The sequence below is a fragment of the Onychomys torridus genome, chromosome 15 (genome assembly GCF_903995425.1).
Source record: "Onychomys torridus chromosome 15, mOncTor1.1, whole genome shotgun sequence".
Classification (NCBI taxonomy): Eukaryota; Metazoa; Chordata; class Mammalia; order Rodentia; family Cricetidae; genus Onychomys; species Onychomys torridus.
Window position 1 is genome coordinate 38,256,943 of NC_050457.1, and position 24,168 is coordinate 38,281,110.

The following is a 24,168-nucleotide window of genomic DNA, read 5'->3' on the forward strand; positions in this document are numbered from 1 at the left end:
ACTGCTGTCTCCACTTCCTGAGTAGCTGAGATTACTGTCCTGCAGTAGCAGGACTTCATTTATTTATTTTTTTCCGAGACAGGGTTTCTCTGTGTAGCTTTGCGTCTTTCCTAGAACTCATTTGGTAGCCCAGGCTGGCCTCAAAGTCACAGAGATCCGCCTGCCTCTGCCTCCTGGGTGCTGGGATTAAAGGCATGCACCACCACTGCCCAGCGTTTTTTTTAAACCTAGTTTATAAATAAGATTGTCCACTAAAAGTATCCTCTATAGCAACCTTGGATGAGCAGCATAAATTGAAAAAGCAATCTATGCTGGTTTTCTCTCTTTTCAACAAACATTCATATTAATTATAGTAATATAGTTATTATGTATGTGGAAGTACTCAGTATAATATACATATTATTTACAATATAATTTATGTCACAGTTATAATATGTAACACATAATTACATATGCTATATTGATTATATATAACATATATAATATGTGTTATGTATTATATACATACCAGGTACTTTCCACTTTTATTGATACTGTTAATCAAAATAAAAAGAGCATTCCCCATGCACTTTCCCACCCCCAAATCTGAAAAATGTTACAATTTTCTTGAAGGCTTGTCATGCATAGACGCACCCTATCTTCCTGACACAGTAAATGTTAGCATGTAAACACTGGACTAGCCAGTTTAAAGAGTACTTGTTCTTTCTGTTTAATGTTTGACCTGTGTAGCCCCTAACTACCACGTCTTCATTACCAACTGACCAGCAGTTACTCTAAGATGATCAGGCTAGTTTGCCTATTGAATTATTTAAAACTGGACTGTAAAAGAAATCCATTCACCACACAGTGAACTCTATCTGGGATGTCACCAGCCGTCATGCCGTGGTGTCCGTGGGAAGGTTTAGCTGTTGAGGTCTGTGGTCTCATCCATCTCATCTGGACTTTGGCTCATTTTTTTATATTGTCTTTTGAAGAAACCAAGCTGTAAGGTGACAACATAACCTGTTACTACACTGTGACTCCACTTACCTTGGTTTGATCATTACCTGAAATACATGCAGCCCATACCACACCGTGCCTGGAAAATACCGACCATGAAAAGAATGACATTATCACCCGTGGCTTACTCTGCACGTGCCTTTGACCTGCTTTATGCCCACTTTTCTGCAGCCCCTCTGGACTGCATGGAGGTTTGGGGGAACTGGTGCACAAGCTGCTGACTAATGTGTTAGCACCCGTACATTGAGGAACTTTACATGCAAGGAGTTAAGTTGCATTGTGTGAAATTGAATATCTGTCATATCCATTTGAAACTGAACAAAATGTTCAGGGTGCCAGGTGATAGGGAGGTTAAAACAAAAAGTCCTTATTGGCTTTTCAAAGACTTGAGTAAGAAAATACAAACAGCCTTGCATTTCTTTTCTCTGTGGCAAGAGGTACCATGCCATTCAAAACAGGGGCCTTTGGGAGTACCATATTTTAGCCACAAAGTTTTCTTACCTTCCACAAACCTGTAACCAGAGCTGCCAGCAAGAGGATCCCAGCAATTATGCTTCCTATTATAACCCCTGTTGGTACTTCGGCTTTCTCGGTGGGTTTCATTATCATGAGGGGAATCTGTGAATGAATACATGCTCACAACTGAGTTATCTATTTAGCAGAAAAGTAATGTGGCCTAACACAATTCAATAATTTATAAATACGACCCACAGTTCTCGAGGGGAGCTGTGACTTGTCATAATGGCGTCCGTCCCTTAAGCATCCGAGAAAACACACTGCAGAGACAACTTGAAAACTCGGGTAATGCACAGCCTTTTTATCTTTTCTTCCTCAGCTGTATTACTGTCTTATGGCTATGCTGAGCTGAAGGCATCAGTTGCTTCCTGTTGTTTAAAGTAGGCACTTCAGTCTCCAGTGTGTGTGTGTGTGTGTGTGTGTGTGTGTGTGTGTGTGTGTGTATGTGTGTGTGTGATCAGACAAGACCAAAGTATCCTTGGAAGGGGGCCAGCATAGCCTTACCCAATCCCTCATTCAATAACTTTGCCTCAGCTTTTAAAGTGCTGATTTCAATACCATTCATGTTTGATATTAAACACTGGGAAAGTAGACTAGACAGGAGATGTCAGGGGTGAGGTTGACATTGCCCTTGGGCACATTCATGACCTTATTCCCATGTCCCATGAGGACTGTGGCTGTGGGGTGGAATGGCATCCTCAGGGGCTTTGAACATTTCATATTCCTTTTCTTGGTTGAGAAAAGGAGTCACCACAAAATATTCTTAGAGTTAGCAAAAGGGAACAATACTTAATTCATTTATTTGATACCATATTAAACTGTACTGACAAAGGAGCTGCCTTTTTGTTTCCTTGTTTTTCTGGCTTTCTTTTGTTTTGTTTTTTTGAGGCAGGGTTTCTCTGTGTAACTGGCCATCCTGGACCTTGCTCTGTAGACCAGGCTGGCCTCAGACTCAGAACTCAGAGATTAGCCTGCCTCTGCTTCCCTGGTGCTGGGGTTAAAGGCATGTGCCATCACCACCACCTGGCAACCTGCTTTTTATGGTAGGATGCATAGGAAGCCAGCTCTGTGACTAGGTTTCTTCCTCATTTGTATTTAAAAGCTAAAGTGTTCTGAATGAAATCAGTATAAATTTGTGCAGTTCACTTCTGAGTAGTAGTGAGCTACTAAGGCTGTATTCCAGAGCCCACCAATCTGATGCTTAGATTGTCCTGTACCCTTGAGCACAATACTTCTTCATGTATCTGATTTTGAAATGGACCTTCATATAGGTGTGTGCCAGTATATTATTTGGGTTCCAAGTATTCCTCAAAAAGTTATCCAGATTATTGTTTGGATTACAGATTAATTTCACAGACACAAATAGAAGTTAGTCTCTGCTAGTAATTAGTACTGCTCATAGAAAAACCAAGAAAAGAAATATCTGGTGGAGTCATGAAAATGAAACTTTGAATCTTTAATTAATACCTTCAAGGGCTGCTTTCAAGAAAGACTTTAGCAGAGTTTACATATTGCCCAAAATGCTGCATTTTTCTAACATGAGCTTTGAGAACAGTCTATATTGTTTTCTCTTTTCACTTAGGTTCATAGCAGTTTGACTTTGGAGCTTACACTTCCCTTTGGCTCCGTTTCTGGGTTTCCATGCCCAGCCTCTGCAGAGAGGGTGTGGGCTTTCACTGAGGTTCCCAAAGCAGAGGCAGAAAAGCAGCCTCTATTGTGTGGAATCATTTTTCCTGGGACAAGATTGGGACAGCAGTGTTGTGAACTCAAGGCAGGCATTGAGAGAGGCCCAGAATTCATGGGGCCCTTGGCTTTTTCACCGATCTGTAGGCTGGAGAACTGGACAGAGGCCATCTGTCCAGCTGGCCCTGGGGGCAGAGTTGTGATCTGACCTACAGTTCTTTAACAAAAGCTTTGAGAGGAAAATGCTCAGGGCTCTGCCAGCAGATTCGATGGGCATGGAAATCCTGCTGTATCTAAAAATGGCACATGCTAGCCAGAGGATCACTGCTAAGGAAAGTCGCCTCTGCCAGCCCCAAGAACAGACAGCCTTTGTTTTCTGTAAAAGGACAAGCCTCCATAGTACTCTCCCTTTTGAATGAAGGTTACATTTGTAGGTCTTTAGACTGTAAGGCCATGAATAGACACGTCACAGTGCCTGGTTATAAGAAGTACTTTAAAAAAAAAGTGTAATAAATGCCTGATTTACATACTTTTACAATGCTCTGGATCTAAGTAATGATTTAAGCCAGTATAACTTAGGTCTTATGCCTCAGAACCTGACGGTTTCTCACAGCACAGGAAGAGGTGGTGATGTGGCTTGAGGCATGAACTGTTACCATGGTGTCCCAAACACAACACAGCACCTCTGTTTGTACCTTTTCTGGTGGGTCTTCACTTCTAGAGAGCCAGCTTTGCAGGAAGCGGGGGTGGGGGGGTGGAGGTGGGGGGCTGGGGGGGAGGAGAGGGGGGCAAGAAGAAGGCAAGTGTGTCACTGGACTCTCTGCATCATAGCCACGCTGACCACATCTCCACCTAAGGAAGCCTAGGCCTTCAGTGTTTCGGTAAGAGCCTTCTGGATGGTCAGAGATGAGGATGGCTGTTCTGTGTTCTCCAAGCTAGAATGTCTGTCCCAGGGAGGGATGCAGCACACTCACCGTGACAGCGTTTTCCTCAATCACGTACAGCTCAGGGTTGTGTGTATCAATTTCTGCTGCTGCTGTTAGTTGCACGGTCTGGAAAGTCGACTGGAACATAGAATAAAAACATTTCATCCTTGCAGCCAGTATACAGAAAACCTGGCACATTGAGGTTTGGTTAGTCCCTGGCGGAAATTCACACGAAGAAAACTTGGTCCTGGGATTCATCCCTTGCATGCTTCAACTCGCTGTGCGGACTAAGCCTGCCCATCAGAAGTTGCTGAGCAGCCTTTGAAATGTGCAGTGATTGGAGCCTGCTGCTGCAAATTATACCAAATCTCAGGGTGGCGCCCGGGTGGGAGCCTTGGAAACACCTTCTGACATCACTCAAATTTGAAAATGATTCAAACAGAAGGCTCGCAAGGCCTGTTTTTTAAAAAAGAAAAGCTTGTCACTGAGATTTTTCTTAAATTTAATGAAGCTTGATACATGCAAGAAAATTGCACATAATACTCTTTTACTCGTACCTGAACGAGGCACATTATGGAATGAGACACCTGCGGTTGAGTTTCTTCTTCTATTGTAAAAAGTATTGCTCTCTAAAAGTATACCTGAACTTGATTATATATGATGACTGCAGAAACCTTGAGCCTTCTTACATGTTACTCACATTAGGAATGATTTCATATATCCTAATCTAAGTGTCTCTATCACATGATACTGACTGGGGTGGATGGATAAGGACATACATTATGCTGATACTATAAGTAAGGATATACAGGAAGCTTACATGTCATCATCCATTTGTTTATGGAAAAAGAGTCTGCTCAATGGGAGGGCAATGATGCCACTGTCTTGCTGCTAGTGTTTGCTATACAACACAAATTGTGGGCCTGATAATTAGGTGTGATAGAGCTAACACTCAGATTTTAGAGCTGTCTTCACGTGCTCTGGCTATTAGGACTCCACTGTCCTGGTTACTAGGGCACACAATTCAACATCTTCATGAAGTAACTTGCTAGACTATATCCAGGAGCCAGCAAGAGAGAATATATTTCCAAAAAATGAGCTATTTGTTTCCTTTCTGCTGGCCCAGTCTCTGGTTATTCTTAATTTTCTCAAGATGGAAGATTGCATCATATGTTAACCATAAATGTTGATCTTTTAAACATATATTATAGGTGAAACATTAAGAGAATTTATGTGGTGTGTGTGTGTGTGTGTGTGTGTGTGTGTGTGTGTGTGTGTGTGTGTAAATGGCTCAGTACTCTAGCAGAGGACTCCAGCTCAGTTCCCATCTATACCTCCAATTACAGAAGATCCAATTCTCTTTCCTGACCTCCAAGAGCATCTGCATGCATGTGGTGCACATGAACTCATGTAGTCAAGTGGCAGTCAAGTGAACTCTAGGCTATATAGCCCCTGTAGAGTGTGTGTTGAAATAATTGTTCTTATAATGCTCATATAGCTGCCCACACAGAGCTGGCTATTCTTACTCAGACCCAATGACCTACACAATTAACTAGTAGAGAAAGGGGTACAACACACACCCAGGAGAGCAAAGTAGCACACTTGCTAGCATTTACCAAGGTTTTCCCTCCAAGAGGCAGCCAAATGCCATTGGGAATCAGTATGTGATGAGATACTTGAGATGCTAAGCTGATGTGTACTGCACCAGAAAAAGAAGTAATCACATCATGAGCCCCATACAGGAAATGAGACCTGAATTTCAGACTGGAATGGCTGTTAGAATGGACGAAAATTAAGGCAAGGATAAACAGCTGGCCTCTTGTGGAGGAGGAAGATGTGCCGCGCTTGACACCTGTTGACACCCAGTAGTAATTCTGAGGGTGTAACTATTGCAAAAAAGGACAAATGTTCCACTGCTTAAGAACTTGCACCCAGAAAGGAAAGGCTGCCTCCGAGCCTGCTGAAAGTCACTTTCACAAAGCCTGATGGTTAAAAGATTGTAGCTTCAAGTAAACTCCAGAAAACCCAAATACTTTTCACAGAGGAGTTGGAGCGACAATATTTTGATGTGCGCAGAAGTCAGTTTTCCTTCCCACTTGGCAAAGCTTGTTACAAAAATATTTGCTCTTCAGATCTGAGGAGCCAGGAACCCACTGAGTACCGAGACTGAGTACCAAGCTTCAGCAGCAGCTGGTGGTACCTCCAGCAGCATACACCATATTTTAGGACTTAGAACTGTCCCAGAGGCTGCAAAGCCAATGCAACTGACAGGCAAAAGAAGATAATATCTTCAAAAGGAATCCCAACCCCTCAGTTTTCCCACTCCCCCAGTTCTGCAATCTTTCCCTAAGTATCCGCCACTATTTTCATATTATGTCTTTACTCAATCTTACTGCTTGTGTTTTGACTAATTTATGTTAGTGTTTACCTCCTACCAGGGCCAACATAGGAGGACAATCTCAAATCTAATCCAGAACTCCAACTCAGAGAATGGGAACTATTGCAGGTTGTGAAATGGTAAAACATCAAGGGAGCAGAGTTCAGTGAGGGCCAGTAAAGGTCATCCAGATCCCCTGGAGATCCAAACTATGATAGCTTGTCAACGCTCAGTGCCAACATTGGAAAAGGCACTAGCTAGCCATTCCAGCGGTCAGGATCAAGGAGGTAAGGCCCGCCCCTTCTTATGTTACCCATATTTACACTGTGCCTGCCACCCTAAAATCCTGGCTACCCAACCCCTGCTCAAATGGTGCTATGGTAGACACTTCCACTGTGTAGGGAAACAAGACTGACAATTGTTCTGGAGCTTTCCTTTTCATGGATGTGGAGATAGCCTAAGAGTTGTATGCTGTCTGGGTTTGCTCATGAAACTGAAGCCCAACCAGGAAAGCAGAGTGTCTGTCTGTTTATTAATAGAGGGAGATGGACCCTCATGCTGTATTCATCTCTTCATGGTTTAAGATCAATGACACACTTGGCTGAGAACTCAAGGAGAGAGACAAGGGCATGAGCGTCCTGATTCAGGTGTGACTACAGAAAGAGAACTGTGGGGACATCATGAGGGAGACCAAGAAGATGCTGTCTATGGCAAGGACAGCAAAGGGATCCTTGTCACCATTCAAATAAATGCCATGGGCTGCTGTGGCATCTAAGAGGCAGACCTCTTCATGAGCTCTCCAGACGATTTTGAGGCAAACCCAGACTAGGTGAGCATTGGAAAGGGATGTAAACTTACTACCTAGAGTATGGCTGCTTGGGCTTGCTTGGGCATTTATGACTGTAGGCAGGGTGCAATTTCATCAAAAAGGAGGAATATTTTTGACAATGAAGCTGCCTGCTTCCTTCCTCTCTCTTGATAGACCCGGTAGGGAAAGCTGATACTTACAGCAGCAAACGTCCCGTTCCAGACTCTGGTAGTCACATTGATGAAGTACTCTGATTTCATGTGAAGGTCTTTCAGCCAGCAGGTGATGTCACTGCAGGAGGTGGTTCTGCAGTCCTTTCAGATCAGAGTTCATGGGGGGCAGGGGGAGAGAGAGAGAGAGAGAGAGAGAGAGAGAGAGAGAGAGAGAATGGGTGTTACAAATGCTAAAACTTTAGAAAAAGATTAAACAGTGCTAGGAAGGGCCTGCAGAAACAGGCAGGCACTATCAGGCTCAATTGGTATTGATATCATTATTTGTATTTATATCTACTATTATTTATACTAATTTAAATTAGTATTTATATTTATTTTAGTATTTCTTATTAGTATTTAGCTCTGTGAGTATTTATAGCCATATATTATTAGTATTTATACTAATTTATACCTTCAAGGGATTTTGATAATATGTTTCAGACTATAAACAGAGTTCACACAGCTTTTCCCAGCCATTTCCCATCTGTGTTGATAACCTCAGAGATAACAGAAATATGTGAAAAGAAGGATGTTGCAGAATATTTGTTTAACCACATAAAGAAGTGTTGCATTTGTTTAATTATGTAAAGATGTGTTGCTGTTTTACCTTGCCTGCCTAAGTCACCTGATTGGTCTGATAAAAAGCTGAATAGCCAATAGCAAGGGAGGAGGCACAGGCTGAACTTCCAGGCAGGGAGAGCAAGTAGGAGGAAGAATTTAGGGTCAAAGGAGAAAGAAAAGGAGACAACAGGGAGATGCCTGAGGCCAGCCAGGCAGACACGGAGGAAGCAGGACATACAGAATGAAAGAAAGGTGAAAAGCCCTGAGGCAAAATGTAGATGAAGAGAAACGGGTTGAATTAAGTTAAAAGAGCTAGTGGGACAAGCCTAAGCTAAGGCCGAGCATTCATAATTAATAATAAGTCTCTGTGTCTTTATTTGGGAGCTGGTTGGTGGCCCAAAGAAAATTCCAACTACAAAAGGGCACAACCTTTTCATTATACTATTTATGACTGTAAAAACTAAACACAGTAATCAATTCATGTTATCAGCAATGTGCTCAGCAAGTAAATTATTGAACAGAAACAACATGTCATATGATTTAGCCATTAATGACAATAATGAATTTCCTAGATTAAAATATGTCAGTAAAAGAATCAGTAGTTCTCAGGGGTTAGGGGAGAGAGGGAGATGTGACTACAAAGACCACAGTAGGTTTTTTGTCACTTGTCACTTGGTATGCTGCCATCATTAATGGACACAGGCTATTACACATTTTCGACTCCATAATGTGAATGTTTGAAATTCCAGCCATGAGCCCCAGTGTAAACTATGGCATAAGGGATATGTTCTGTTAGTGTAGGTCTGTGCCACTCTATCATGGGGTTTCAATGGTGGATGAAGCCATGCATATGTGAGAACAGGAGGTATATGGGAAATTCCTCTACATTTCACATGATTTTGTTATAAATTGCTTTAAAAAGTAAAGTCTTAAAAAAAAAAGTTTATGAGGCAGAGAGAGAGAGAGAGAGAGAGAGAGAGAGAGAGAGAGAGAGAGAAAACAGTGGTGGATTAGAGTACTTGCAAGCATTAGGACCTGAGTTCAAGTCCTCAGCACCCACATGAAAAGCTTGGCCTGGCTGTCTGTGCCTGTAGCCCCAGTGTTCGGGGACGCAGTGCAGAGAGAAGTGGATCCTGAGGGTTCTCTGGTACTTTAGCCTTTCCAAAAAATGGTAAGCATCCAGTATAGTGAGAGACCCTGTCTCAAGGTAATATGATAGAAAGCAATAGAGAAGTACCTTGGCCCCATATTTCTGTGCATGTACCATACAACCACAGACAGACAGACAGACAGACACACACACACACACATACACACACACAAACACCATATACATATATGCACACACACACCACACCACACACAGAGACACACACACTGTACTATTCATACAGATACACACATTGTACACACACACACACACACACACACACACACACGCGCACACGCACACGCACACGCACACCTGAAAACCCCAAAGCAGTCTATGACACTGGCTTGTGTATGGCCAAAAAATAACAACATGGCTTATTTATGTAACAACATACATATACATCGACACATTAATGCATATAGAAAAAAAGTTTTATTTCAACCTCTTCTATTTATTCCATCCATCACAACATAAAAAAAAAAAAATTGCAGAGAAAGAAAGCTAAGGACAACTTAAGGATCACTGACAGTGAAGAGCCACAGCTTGCTTAGGGTTTATTGTTTACTTACCCAGTGACTGAGTCTGTGCCAAGAACCATGCTAGCTGCTCTATTAACCTCTTCCCCTGAACAGGCAGAGCTGGGCAGCAGACGGTAAGTAAGCACATGGAATTCCTTGTTAAAAGCTAGCAGAGGAAGTGTTGGTTTCCACGTGCTGGTTTCAAGCCTGGTTGTTTCTGTGGATTCTCTCCCTGATCTCCATCCCCCGACCTTCTGGCCCCTCCACCTCCAGTAGGCTCTTTGGCACTTCCCTGCCACAGCCCACATGTCCTGTTGATGCTGTGAACTGTGGACCTAAGCCTGAAAATGTGTTTGCTGTATCCCACTTCCTGCTCGACCTCAAGGGCAAAAGGACACTCTAGAGGGTCAGCTGCTGGGATAAAACAAGGACCATGGTTTCAGGTGCAACAAACACCAGATCACTTTAGGCAAGTTTGGCAGGAACATAGACCTCTCCTCACCAAATCTTTCGTCGTCCGGAAGTTTTCACTCTTGAAAGCCACAGGGGAGGACGCGGGTCCCAGCTTTAGTGGATTTATTTCTGCCGTGCAACTGATGTCGCCAGCCTACAAAGAAGAAGACCACGTCAGACTTGGAAAGAAACATGGTTGATGCCATTTCGTTCAGCCTTCCAGGAAATCCTGCCATCATTTGGGGTATGGCAGGGGCCCTAAGCTGCTTTCTCAGGGGCTCAGTGGCCAAATGCTTGTTCTCCAGTAAAACCTCAAGTATTCCGGTCAGCTGATGTGACCTGGTGACGCAGGCCAGCTTCTCATAGCCTGTTACGATTTCAGTGTGGTTTGTTCTTCCAAGTTCACACATTAGAAGTGTGGTCCTCAAGTTGGCAGTGTGGAGAGAAGGTGGGACCTTTGGAGTTGGGCTCCATTAGAACATCTACGGGCTAAGTGGAAGGAAGTCCTAAAAAAGGGAGTTCAGAATTCTAGGCCCTCTCTAGTTTCCAACTTGGCCAATGTACTTCCACCTGCCTCCCCCCACTCCCTTATACCAACCACCATGAGACCCTCACCAGAGCTGAAATGATGCTGGCATCATATCATTAAACAGCAAGAACTGGGGGTCAAATAACCCTCTGTAAAGATGCAAAATGAACTAATACTAATACGGTATGACATGAGATTAAGGAGCCAGTCCTGCAGACCCATAAAGCTGCAGGATCTCCACAACACAGGGCAACAGCAGGATAACCAAGAGAAGTCCCAGTGAGGGTCCAGCATCGATCGTGTAGCAGAAACCAGAGGCCTCAAACGGGACTAATGGTTCTGCAATGAACGTTTGCATGTAAAGATATATGGATAAAATGGTTTACTGCGTGACTCTCTATGTCACATTATAACTTCCATGACAAGATAGTTCCTATTTTACTCTAATTTATTTTTGTTTCTTTTAGGGGAGGTTACAAGGGCAGAGGTCAGATACAAAGGAATGGGGAAATGAATGGAGTCAAGATGCATGATGTGAAAGACACGAAGAATAAATAAAAAGAAAGGTTGTTTTTTTTTTGTTTGTTTGTTTGTTTTAAAGAATATAGTAAAAGAAAAACACCATGAGTGATTCAATTCAAGGTTCTTTCCCCTGGAACATTTTAGGTCTTTAATTGCTTGAAGTCTACTCTGCAAATTACAGAAATAATACTGCTGTAGGACCAGTTAAGTGCTCAGCTAAAGGAGACCCAATATTAACACGTTTGGTTATGGCAGCAGGCACTACCTCTTGGTCCAGGCCGCACGGAAGAACCCCTCTCTGCAGCTTTAAGAGAGATGCCATAGCGACAGTTGTGTAGCGTGATCTGCTTAAGGGGCCCCCTGGCAACGGGACCAGAATCCATCCCTGGTGTATGAGCAGGCCTTTTGGAGCCCACTTCGATGATGGGACACCCATGCACAGCCTTGAGTCGAGGGAGGGGCTTAGGACTGCTCTACTAAATGTCCCTCCGCACATGGGAGGCCTTACCATCTTGTAGAAGAGGATGGGGGTCGATGGGGAGGGAGAGGCTGGAGGAGCAGGAGGAGGGAATAGGGGGATCCTTGGTATGTAAAATGAATAAAAACTTTTTTTCTTAATTAAAAAAAAAGGAATGCTAGTGTTCTGGCCTTATCTTCAGATCCTGATTTCATTGCCTTGATGGCTCTCCTTAAAAGGTAACTAGGGTGACTAAAATGAACAGCGAGGGCTGAGTCCTACTGGATGAAAGTCCAAGCCAGCTGCTTAAATACCAGCTACTAATTGCAGCTTTCTAGACCTACTATGTGCTACGTGCCTACAATAGACCGAACTCCTCGCTTCTCAGGGTTCTGACTGAGTCAAATCCTCTTCTACCCAGAACAGAGATTTCAGCCATCAGGACGCTGATTTTCCTATGACAGTGTTGTGCTTATAATATGAAGTCTGATGCTGGTTTGTTGGGATCTGGTATGCACAGTGCTCTCTTTGGTTTTTCAATGTGTAGGTGCAGACACCATTACTCTTAAGTCACGGGTTCTGTACGTATGTATGGCCGGTTGTATTGTCCTTACCTCATCTGTTTGCACCCCGGTCAGATACAGGAGCGGATTCTTCGCCTTGGTGTACTGAGGGATGTGGATGGTTACCAAGGCCATGCTTACTGGAGAGCTTCCTGTTGTCACCTATGTAGAGAACAACACGGAGTACAAATGCTGCCAGAGAAAACACCCCTGTTGCTAGTTGAGGGGGATGAAGAGTAGCAGCGTGGCAAGAAACTGAACCTCCCTAAGGATAATTTTTCACCTACCAATTAAAGATCATTAAAAATTCAGTGGCCATGTGCTCCCATGTTATCTGTTCTCACTAATGGGAATTATGTTGTTATTGTGTAAAACCCAAGATACAATGGCTGATGCTTAAACTCTTAATAGTATAATAATTATTATTATTTTTTACCATGAATTGATTAAAAATCATATAAAGCATGTGGTTACCATCTTTATTTTCTGAAACACAAAATCTGGATAACAAATCAAGGTTATTTTGCCATTAAAGACATGACATTAAACTGTAGATCTGAAGGTGTGCATGTCCTAGTGGAAATGCACAGACACAGAATGGTATTGACTCAGAGAGACAGGTGAATTCCAAAGTTTCTATATCATTCTTTTCTAAATTAGTTATTCTTTTATAACTTAATTTTTTTCTTTCTTTCTCAGTCATACTCTGTGGCCCAGACTGGCCTTAAACTTACAGCAATCTCACCTCAGCTTCCCAAGTTCTGGGATTACAGGTGTCTTTCTTTGAATTTCTCTGTAATAACTGATTCCAATCTTTAGATTAATAGTTACTTATTCACAGGTACTTAGTTATGTTGCATTGAATTGACTCAAAGCATTTTAGATACTACTTAGCATAACTGTACAAAATCCCTATTTGTACTATGTACAAATGATGAGCTTTTCAAACAAGACTTGTCTCCAAGTATAAAGTAGTATAATAGACACTCATCCACAATAATGCCAGTGTATCAATGCCCTGTTGGTTCATCCTGAGTATTTGCTTTGAAAATATTTAATTTCTCCCTTACTAAGGATGCACAACTGAACACAAGTCCCTCTACTTTCCTGTCATCTACCTCAATGTTCTCAAAGTGTGACACCCAAGCCAGCAGCATCTACAGCATGGCCCGTGGGCTTGTGGGAGATGCACACTTCCAGACTCACCACAGACCTTCTGAGTCAGAAACCTGGGGACGGGGCTCAGTTGTATGAGCTGTAACACACACACTCTCCCGATGTTACTGCACACTCAAGATGGACAGCCACTGGTGTATTGCAACCTTGTGGTACTTTCTTCTCATCCTATACTCCCTAACTTGGCTCCTCCTCTTCCTGCTTTGTCATCTTTATGACATGTTTACCAACCTTGAGGGAGAAGACAAATTTAGGACCAATATCTTCCACACTGTTGATGACAGAAGGGGCATTCTCATCTGAAGAGATTTCACAAAAGTTTATATTGGTGGATCTGTTGAGTGACATTGGTAAAACCAGTTATTTCTGTTTGATATTGCTCTTGAAATACTATAATTATTTTACCCAACGATCTTCTAGCTTGTATTACCATCAAAATGGTTCACTTTTACTTACAGAAGCACCAAATTATTATTCTACTTTTTTAGCTTCCACATGAGAGAATATGAGAATCTGTTAATATGAGAATTTTGCTTGGCTGCTGTCTGGGGAGTAATGGCAGTGCTACTACCTACCACTGATGTTATTTGTATACACACACACACACACACACACACACACACACACATATATAATGTTGAGCCTCTAAATATTTAGAATTATTAATTGTTATCATAATCCAAAAGTTAAAATATAACAAATGTGAATGACTGCATGTTATACTCCACAGTCCAATGTATGTTTCTGAGATTAACAACTTCCTTTCAAATCTTACTCCTTCACTGTCTTTCTGAGGACAGCCTCTGTGTTTATCAGTTGTCAAGTTTCTAACACAGGTGTAAAAGTATTGTTTTAGGACTGACAGTTGTATTAGTCTCTAGACTTCTGTTACATTGGCAAATGTGTTGAAAAGGTAGACACTCCAGCTTTGGTGGTTGGATTGGATCTCTAAGCCAGGATTTTCTTCCCTTGCTTGGGGCTATAGTACAATGATGGGTACCAGTTATTAGCTCCTGCAGTATTTGTTACTAGTCTTTCAGACAGGGCATAGATTGATTGTATTAATCTTTCTCTAGTTTTAGACCAACTTGAATAGTTGGCAATAAATTGAGGGTTGACTGAATTTGTTTCCATCATTGCAGAACCACTCTTAAAATCCAAAGATTTTTATTATGAGATCTTGACCACATGATTTAAGATTCATGATTAATGCCTGCAAGTATAGTAATGCCCAGGCCAGAGAATTCCACAGGAAACTGTTTAGATGTGGGTAAAGCTGGACATCTTCCATTTTCTCACCTATTTCTGGTGCTTGGAAGCAACAGTCCAACCAGGGTGGCTTCTTTGCATTGTAGGGAGTGCAAAGGAGCTGATAGCCAGAGTAGGATTCTGAAAAGCATTATGCATACCCCTCCATACATTCCAGGGGACAGTTTATCTAGATTATGGGATGTTCAGTTCACTTCCTAAAAGAATGGACTAGACATTTTCTGAGACAGAATGTTTTCTATCCTCTGAGCACCACTGTATCTTTCTGTCTTTATCTCTCTGTACCTGTCTTTTTGTTTCTCTCTGTCTCTCTCTACTTCCCCCCCTCCTTTCTCTCACACCTCTCTCCATTTTTTATGAAAGTTCTTCCAAAATTTCGAAAGGAAAATCTGTCACAGGGAGAGCTGAATATACGTGGAATTTGTCAAAGTTTTATGTGTATGAGAGGAAACAATGATGTGTTGGCCTTGTATGGAAAATGGGAAAACTGACTCAGATTTGAAACAGAAAACTCAGCTATGTGTGCATGAGTTATCCTCTTTGCTCTCCAGATGTTTATGTAAGCCCCTAAACTGAGCCAACTCCTAAACTGATTGATACGGTCTGCTTTTTGTATTTTAAGGAGATCTGACACTTGTCCACTTTTTACATAAGTTTTTTCTAGTTTACTTAAGGTTACAGTAGCAATAATCTAAATTCAGGAGGATCCTGTTAAAAATAATTCTATTTATATTTATTATATGCAGAGAATATAGTGGCACATGTATACAGTATTACGGTGGCTACTAAAGGACATGATAGTTAGGTGGGACTTTTTGCAAAAGTTTACAAAATGTTAAAGCTCTTTTTTTTTTTGCAGTATTGCTTCTGATGGTTATACAAACAAAAATGTGAGACAACCAAATACCTTATTACTGCTAGAGTGGTTGCATAAATTATGATTTATCCAGAAATAGAATGAGTTAAGTATGTATAACCTGCTATGAAAACCATATGAAGATATGAAAGAATGTTTTAGTATTCCCTTTTAGTAGGTAAAATGTTTGAGCACATGTGTGTATAACCTTGTAGATAGATGAACTGAATGTATTGAAGATATTAGTCTCATTAGTCATTTGTGGGGACTGTCATGAAGGTGGAGGATAATGCTAATCTCTTCACTTTGTGTTTTTCTCTAAGATTTGGATTTTCCAAATACATTCATGTAATGCTTAAAAAAAAAAAAAAGAAGCATGCGGGAAGCCATCTGGGTGGAGGATCAGAAGTCATTTCTTTAAAATTCTCCATAACAAAAATTTTAACCATATACCTTAACATTTTATGGCATACTATCGACTCTAATACTAGGATGCATTAGAATAAAAATTGCAATCACAAAAAATACATGGCTAAGATGGTAGTAAAAGTAGTCATATTTTAATACTATATTTTTTCCATGTTAACCTACCTGAAAAGAATATAGACTCTCACTAAATGTGTTTAAGAGAATACAGAATTGTATATATTAGAGGGGGAATGTTTGGCAATACTCATTACTATAGCTTTGTCATTAATTACGTGTTTTAGCAGAGAGAGCTTTTTGGAAACTCTAGCTACGGATACACTTATCAGGGCTGGATAACATGGGCTATGTTTTGTTTCTACATGCACCTTTGTGACTTTGATGCAGACATGTTCTTTTTATCTTTGCTCATCTGTCTCAGGCTTCATACAGGATAGCATGTGTTCCTTTTCAGTTTTGTTTTGTAATTTATTGCATGAACTGTGTGCTCCATGCTTTCATGGACTGGGCTGTCAAGACAGGAGTTAGAGAATGTGGTTGCCCATATACTTACTGGGAAACCAATGCTTAATGTTTTCAGAGGCCTTTGGTTTACACAGGGAAGTGGCCTTAGTTCTGAGAGTGAACTAAGGTTAGACCTGCCTATAGCACCTGTTGGGTTCGTATGTTTGTTACCCCTTTCCCAAGAAATCTGCCTCTGATGTCTACTGGTAACATTTTAACTGCTGTCCTCAGGTTGACCTGCATTGGAAGGCAAGACAAAGGTATTAAGCCTTTCTTCATGGATGACTTCCTTTGGAAAATCCCTCATTTCCTCCCGGTTGGAAGAAAACCATCATCAGTCATGTCTGGAGTTTTCCATTAAGAAGCTAGACTTGGTCTAGTTTCCATATCAGCTTATTCATCCCGTGACTCCATTTCTTATTTATTGCGCTCCTTCAATGTCCAAAACATGGTGCTGGGGACTTCCATGTCTAAGAACAGGTCTATTCTTGGCATCCAGTATCGTATTGTGACGGGAGCAGTGAGAAATGTTGGCAACTCTCACAGCCTCCAAGAGTCTGTTTCTGCATGTTAGGACAGATTACAGACAGCTTACCACCTTCAGGGGCGCTGACCTATGACATGTGATGAAGACAGTTTTCCTCTGCCATTTCCCTCTGGTGCTATTCTGAGTCAATAAACCTAAAGAGTTCAAGTGTTCCTAGGCATCAATTTGTCTGCATATTTCTAATCTAGTTGAGAAGTGGGAAACAAATTCATGTGCTAAGATTGAGCCAACAGTGGACTGTAGTCCTGAGCTAAATGACTCATGTACCAGGGTGCTGTCAGGGGGAAAAAGCTACCCACTCGGGTAGCAGACTTCACCTACCGGGTTAAGTGAAGTTCGGCATCATACACAAGAGGGATCTTGAGACTGATAGAATTATCTGCTTTGTTGGCTTCTTGGCTCTCACTATGAAAACAAATATTAGAAATTACTTAAGGAGACATCTCATAAAGCCTACCGAGCATAAGGTTGCGATTGCATTGTGCCTTACCTGAAGGCTTGGAAATGGATGGATGCCTGATTCTGGAGGTTTTGAAGGTTGAAGTCGAAGTTGATGGTAAAAGTCACCTAGACATGACATTAAAATCCATCAACCTGACATACTGTATACCAGGGAAAAAGTTCCCCAGCATGATTAACCCATTCTCTTGTAACTCTGAATTTCATGTCTTTAAATTTTGTTTGTAGACCATGTCTGGGTACCTTGCTTACCAGAGAACCAGAGCTTAATTTCCATCAGAAGTACATGCCATCCAGCTACATGTGTCAGAATTGTCAAGTTTTGTGATGATCTGATATTTACTTACAGGACTTTAACCAATGTTGGTCAATGTAGTCACACAAAAGAGCATTATGTATGGCATGTACACTTGGAAAAAGGCACATGAGGAAGTACTATCTTTGTTAATGATTTAAAGAGAATGACCCCAGTGAGGGAACCACTTCCAGGTATGTGGCTGGTGGTTTTGTGATGTCTGTTAAATGATGATGCCTGATAAAGACAGTGAATGCTCTCAGGTGTAGAGAGCTGGGATTAGATGACACAAGCTCTACCTGCTGTTCGCTCTGTAAGGCAGGATATCCCACATCACAGGTAACAGATTTCTGCGATGAGCCAACCTGGCATGTTACTTCTGTTCCATCGACCTGAAGGGAACCGAAGGAGTAACAATTAAGTGTGTGTGTACACCCATACTGAAAGGTGGATAAGAACATCTTAGTAGTGATATTGGTTTATATTGAAATAGTTTATTGCTCTCAAACACTTGAATACCTTGGATTATCCAAGTGGTTAACATGTTGTTTTTATTGCCAACTCTAAAGAAAGACACACTCAAGAAGCTAAAGGATTGGGGAAATGTCCATGAAGATGGAAATCAGCTTTTGTATTTCAGCAGCACAAATATCTTTAACATAATATTCAGGAGGCTTCTATTTAGAAATACCTTCTTCATAATGTTTTTGAAATGTATATTTTTAAAAGAAGAAAAATACATGTTGAAGTTTGTATTTTAAGTAACTAACAGGTTTTGCCAGTTTTCCACAGTTAATGTTGTCTTTAATGTAAGCTGCTATCTGGCACAGGCCATTTAAACACAGAGGTCAGCATAGGTTTGCAATCCTAAACCTCTAAAGTTCACATTAATGTGAAATAGAAAGAAACTTTTTTAATGTCCTTTAATCAGGCAGCCCAGTTGGAAAATAGCTTTTCCTTTTCCTTTTTTTTTTTTTTTTTTTTTTTTCCTCTCTCCTCATGGCTTGAGAGCAGAAGAATTAGCAAGGGGCACTTCTGGTTAAGTGTATTCCTGCTTTAGTGATCAGGTCAACTCAACAGAACGGCTTTGCAAGGCTTTGCAGGAATGCACCATCCTGGCACCAGAAGTAGCAGCATTGCAAAGCTGGGACCAGGCTGTGGGACTGGATGCCACTGAGCAAGTGCACCACATCTGTTAGGCAAAGGACTGGCGGCTCCTCACAGCACCGATGGCTGGAGAAGTTGTGAGTTGTCTCTGCCAAGGCCTGGGGTAAAGGAAAAAGTGACCCTCACTGCCTCTGGAGCCGCCCTAGATTCGGAGCCAGACTGCATTCTCAGGAGGCTTTACTAACTGGAATCCACAAGGTGGGACTGAGGATGCCCGGGGTCAACTATGATTTTTTTTCAGACAGCTTGGAGGACAGGGAGGTCTTAAGTACCAGAGACAGTGATTGGCAGAGGAAGGAGCGAAGGACTGTCTCAGGGGTGCGGTTTGTAGGAGGAGTGTGTGGAGGTTGGGGGGATAGGGACGTGTGTGGGATGGAGGGGCGGGCGGCGCGGGGTTCCTCACATACGTACCGGCATGGTAAATGAAGCAAAAAACAAGTTCTCAGAGAAGTCAGCCAAGACTGCCGTGTTGTAAGCGCTCTCCCCTCTGTTCTTCAGTGTGACTGAAAATGTTAACCTTTTGTTCTGGTTGCTGACAATAAAGCGTTGATTTCTGTTCACAGGAGAAAAGGGAGACAGGTAAAGCCACTAAAGTTAAAACTGCGCCAGTATTCAAAAACTTTCTTGATGCAAGAAATTGCATTTACATGACGATTACTTAACAATGAATGACTTTTCTTCGTAGTAAAATGATGCTGGCAAGTAAGCAAACGGAGCTGGATCTTTTAGATACATTCTAGCTTTTAAGTGCGTCACAGGGAAGAGAACCACTCAAATCCAGCAGTTTGATACTTCTCATTGCTCTACTCTTAGGGTAATGGTAGAAGCTGAAATTCAGTTTTAAAATGTCTTAACTATATTCTGAAAACTTCCTCTGTAGAAAAGAAATCCAAAATTTTATCTTTATTATGTATACAGAAGAGGGCGCCAGATCTCATTACAGATGGTTGTGAGCCACCATGTGGGTGCTGGGAATTGAACCCAGGACCTCTGGAAGAGCAGTCAGTGCTTTTAATCTCTGAGCCATCTCTCCAGCCCTCCAAAATTTTATCTTGAATGAGGAGATATAATGCACCTTTTATTTTTACATTTTTTTTTCTCACAGAAACATAAAGTTGAACATACTGCATGGCTGGCAGCTGTTGGACATCCAGGATCAGGTCAGAGATGCAAAGCCCATCGCTGCCACATTCTTTATAGAAAGGGATCTACAACAAAAGAATCTACATCATTCTTGGGTACTTGTGGGTTAAAAACAAAACGCAAAAGAATATATACAATATTATCCCATTTGCATAAGGTCAAAACTATGGAAAACCAAACAAAGTTTTAGGGCCTTCTACATGCATAATCATAAAGAAAAAATACTGAAAATACAAAATTCAAGATAATATATACTTTTCTGTTTGTTTGGTTTCTTGTTTGTTTGTTCGTTTTTTTTTTGTTGTTTTTTGTTTTGTTTTGTTTTATTTGAGACAGGGTCTCTCTGTATATCTTGGGCTATCCTGAAACTTGCTCTGTAGACCAGGCTAGCCACAAACTCAGAGATCTGCCTGCCTCTGCCTCCCAATGCTACCATGTCTGGCTGGTAATAGCTTGTTTATGGGGAGCTAAATTAAAATGGTCGTAATGGAGAGAGACAAACAACTCCACAGGCATCTGAAATTTTAAGTGAGTGTTGAGCACAAGAAGTTTGGCCTGCTTTAGTCTTTACTTCTTCAAGAAGCATTTGTTGAACACCTGTGGTAGCATGGCACCTCTCTTGGGGCTAGAAACAGAGTACTGAAGAAGAAATCTCTGCTTTGTGGAACTGAAATGTCCATGAATTGTGTGCATCATTACATTTAGGCCACATCTGTGGCATCTGTAACACCAAGGTGACTATGGAGGCTGCTAGCCAGCCTCCACTTGGGAAGGGCAAGCCATACTCACGCTGAAGACTTTGACAGTATCCGAATAGGCTTCAAGGGCAGGGCTTGTGCCAGGGTTTTCCAAACTGATGTCGACACGCAGATCCAAAGGGTTGACAACATCAGAGGGCCTCTAAATACAGGAGGAGGGGGATGATTGATTACTTAGACATAGTAACTTGAAAACAAAGTCCGCAAATGTGTTTATAATTAAAAGTACCATCAGTTACAGAGAAGAATGACCAAGACTTCCTCTTTGGTCCCAAATTAGCCTCTAAATTCAGAAGGCTAAGGGGACTTGATTACAGTAAAAATCTGAAGTGGCAATTCTTACTGAAGTGGTAAATAATCTGGTTATTTACACACAAGTAATTATGAGTATTTAGATATATCCTATGTCAGTGCCCAGCTCTTGGGTGGTCTTGCTTCTCATTCCTAGTATCTTCTCTCTTCTTTTCATGAAATCTGGAATTGCATGGGTAATTTGATCCCATAGTAGACAAAGTCTGGAAAGGACGGAAGCCAACTTTCTTCCCTGCTCCTTCTCCTCCCTCCTTCCTTTCCTGTCTCCTTGCCCATCTCAACCCTTTGTTCCTGTCCACTTCTAACCCTTCTTTTTCTTTCCAAATGTGTGTGTGTGTGTGTGTGTGTGTGTGTGTGTGTGTGTGTGTGTGTGTGTGTGTGTGCATGTGGGTGGCATGTATGTGTGTGTGATTGTGTGTGTGTGCGTATGTTTGTGTGTGTGTGTGTGGTGTGTGTGTATGTTTGTTTGTGTGTGTGAATGATGCAGAGGGACAAAAGCCCCAGGTTTTCATAAACAAGAAATCTTCAAATTAACCAATAAATAAAATAACAGAACTGATTTCGATGCATCAAAATTTCAAGGGATTTCCCCCCAGTGATCTGTGTGTATGCTTGTGTGTGTACATGCACATGTATATATGTGCCCATGTGGAGGTGTCTTCTGTTACTTTTAAGGTATTATTACACAGTTGCTGAGGGGGGTGTTTCATATAACTGATAAAGTAAGTTTCTGATGGGAAAATTTTTCCTAAGAAGCATGTTTCTTACAGGAAAGACTTCCCAAATCAATGTGAACTCTAGCAATTATGGCCTAATAGGAGAACAAGTAATCTTTAACATCATGTAATATTATTTGCCTAGTGCAGTGGTTCTCAACCTGTGGGTTATGAGCCCTTTGGGGGTTGCATATCAGATATCCTGAATGTCAGATATTTACATTCTGATTCCTAGTAGTAGGAGAATTATAGTTGTGGAGTAGCCGTGGAATAATTTTATGGTTTTGGGGGGGGGTCACCACAACATGAGGAACTGTACTAAAGGTCACAGCATTAGGAAGGTTGAGAACTACTGACCTAGTGTAAAGAGGTGTTAGACACCACATTTGAGATTTTCATGTTCAGTAGCTTAAAATGACTGAAACTTTTACCTGATGGGAAAGATGTCAAAATAAAATTGTCAATGGAAAGCTCACCCAATTAGTCACTTAAGAAAATGCTGTCTTTAAATTTTAAAAAAGCATTTATTTAATTAATCTATTTATTTTCTTTATTCAATGTGTGTATGGTGTAGGGGCATGTGTGCCCGTGTATATGTGTGTATGTGCACATGTGTATGTGCGCATGTGTGTGTGTGTGTGCGCGCAATGTGTGCATATATGCGCTGTACATGTGGTGTGTGTGTGTATGTGTGTGTGTAGGCCAAGAGGGACATCAAATATTTTCCTTCACCATGCTTGACATTTTCCCCTTGAGACCAAGTCTCTAGATGATTTTGTAGTTAGCCTGGCAGCCAGGAAGCCCCAGAAATTGTCTTGTCTCTGATGTTCACAGTTCTGGGGTTACAGGCACACGTATAGCCATATTTGACATTTTTACATAAGTGCTAGAGATTTGAATTCAGGCCCTAATGCTTATGAAGCAGGTAGTCTTAGCAGCTCACCCATCTCTCTAGCCCCAAGTGTTCAATTTCTTTAACAATCTTTTATTCCCTTTAGTTGCAATCCCTATATAAAATGCAATGCCACTAACACATATAAAATCAGAATGTGACCATAAGTATTATAAAAGAAATGTGTTTCTCGTTCACAGAGTTAGACAAGAGATGCTGTCATTAGAAAGGCAAGCATGTCCTAACATGTAAATCCCACTTTAGACTTCCTGTGCTTGCCAGTCTTTTAGAAGAAAGGGGTGGAGAGATGTAACTCTGAGGTCTCACCTGTATGTTAATGTGGTGCTCAGAACAGCTCTGTATTTCATTTACAACTGTGTTCTTCTGCAGGAACCGTTCACTGTTTTCTTTAAATACCCCCCTGGAGGTTACTCTAGATGAGTATCTGTCTGCATCAAGTGTCATGTTAAACAGGATGGCTAGGAAAAAACCACAAAGAAATATGTCCAGTGAGCTCCAAAGAGGAAAACAATCTTGTTTTCTTGTATCTTATTAGACAAAAGCCTGATATCAAGAAAATACAGAAACCATATGGCATTTGTAATTTCATGTGATTCAGTTCAAGAGAAGAAAAAAAACCAAAAAACAAAAAAATGAACCAGAGAAATGCAGCAATCAGCAATAGAAAAGAACAACAATTGCACTCGCCCTGGGAAATCTACTGGATAAATTTGGCAAATTAATCCCTTTTCTTTGTATTAGCCTCATCTGCCATAGCATAGGGCACACAGAGAAGAAGTCGTCATTATGGAACGCCTCCGGTTGAACACATCCTCTTATGCTACCAACTCTACAATAAACCTGGACACTGGATACCCTGATGCTATTGTCGAGATAACAAACTAGATCAGATGAGGCAGAATAATGGGCATGAGTTCACACCGCTGGGACAAGGTCAGAGGTAAAATATGATTCATTTTGAAATGAAGGTTCATGTTCTTTCTATTTCCATGCCATTACAAGGACTAAACGTTATTATGAGAAGTAGCTGTGATCATCTATGTCCAGTGCCTGACATATTCTAGATGTGTGTGTGTGTGTGTGTGTGTGTGTGTGTGTGAGAGTGTGTATGATGCAGAGGGACAAAAGCCCCAGGTGTTCATGAACAAGAAAGATGTGCAGCATCGCAGCTCCAAGGTTTGATCCGGATATTCTTAGATTGACAGTAATCCTACTGTGTATGACCTCCTTGACCTTGAGCTACCCTCTTTGAGTCTCTGTTTCTCTAGCAATCAGAATTGATGAATATCAACTGGGGGGGGGTGGAAATGAAAAAAACTACTGTGTGATAAGAAAGTGAGGACAGTAGCC

At 41.4% G+C, this 24,168-nt stretch overlaps 1 protein-coding gene across 1 annotated transcript in view; it reads right to left on the reverse strand.

Annotated features, from left to right (window-relative positions):
• Window positions 1–514: 514 nt before the first annotated feature.
• The window catches only part of Itga2 (integrin subunit alpha 2), a 95,149-nt gene continuing 71,495 nt past the window's right edge, over window positions 515–24,168 (reverse strand). The window contains exons 17-30 of the mRNA XM_036206918.1: window positions 23,125–23,276; window positions 20,909–21,019; window positions 20,102–20,184; window positions 19,388–19,529; window positions 18,109–18,201; window positions 17,546–17,622; window positions 17,377–17,460; window positions 13,685–13,787; window positions 12,329–12,439; window positions 10,256–10,360; window positions 7,510–7,623; window positions 4,173–4,262; window positions 1,501–1,617; window positions 515–982 (exon numbers count right to left, since the gene is read on the reverse strand). Coding sequence (XP_036062811.1) covers window positions 902–982; window positions 1,501–1,617; window positions 4,173–4,262; window positions 7,510–7,623; window positions 10,256–10,360; window positions 12,329–12,439; window positions 13,685–13,787; window positions 17,377–17,460; window positions 17,546–17,622; window positions 18,109–18,201; window positions 19,388–19,529; window positions 20,102–20,184; window positions 20,909–21,019; window positions 23,125–23,276 — 1,463 coding nt within the window. The 3' untranslated portion in view covers window positions 515–901. The remainder of the gene's footprint in view (window positions 983–1,500; window positions 1,618–4,172; window positions 4,263–7,509; window positions 7,624–10,255; window positions 10,361–12,328; window positions 12,440–13,684; window positions 13,788–17,376; window positions 17,461–17,545; window positions 17,623–18,108; window positions 18,202–19,387; window positions 19,530–20,101; window positions 20,185–20,908; window positions 21,020–23,124; window positions 23,277–24,168) is intronic.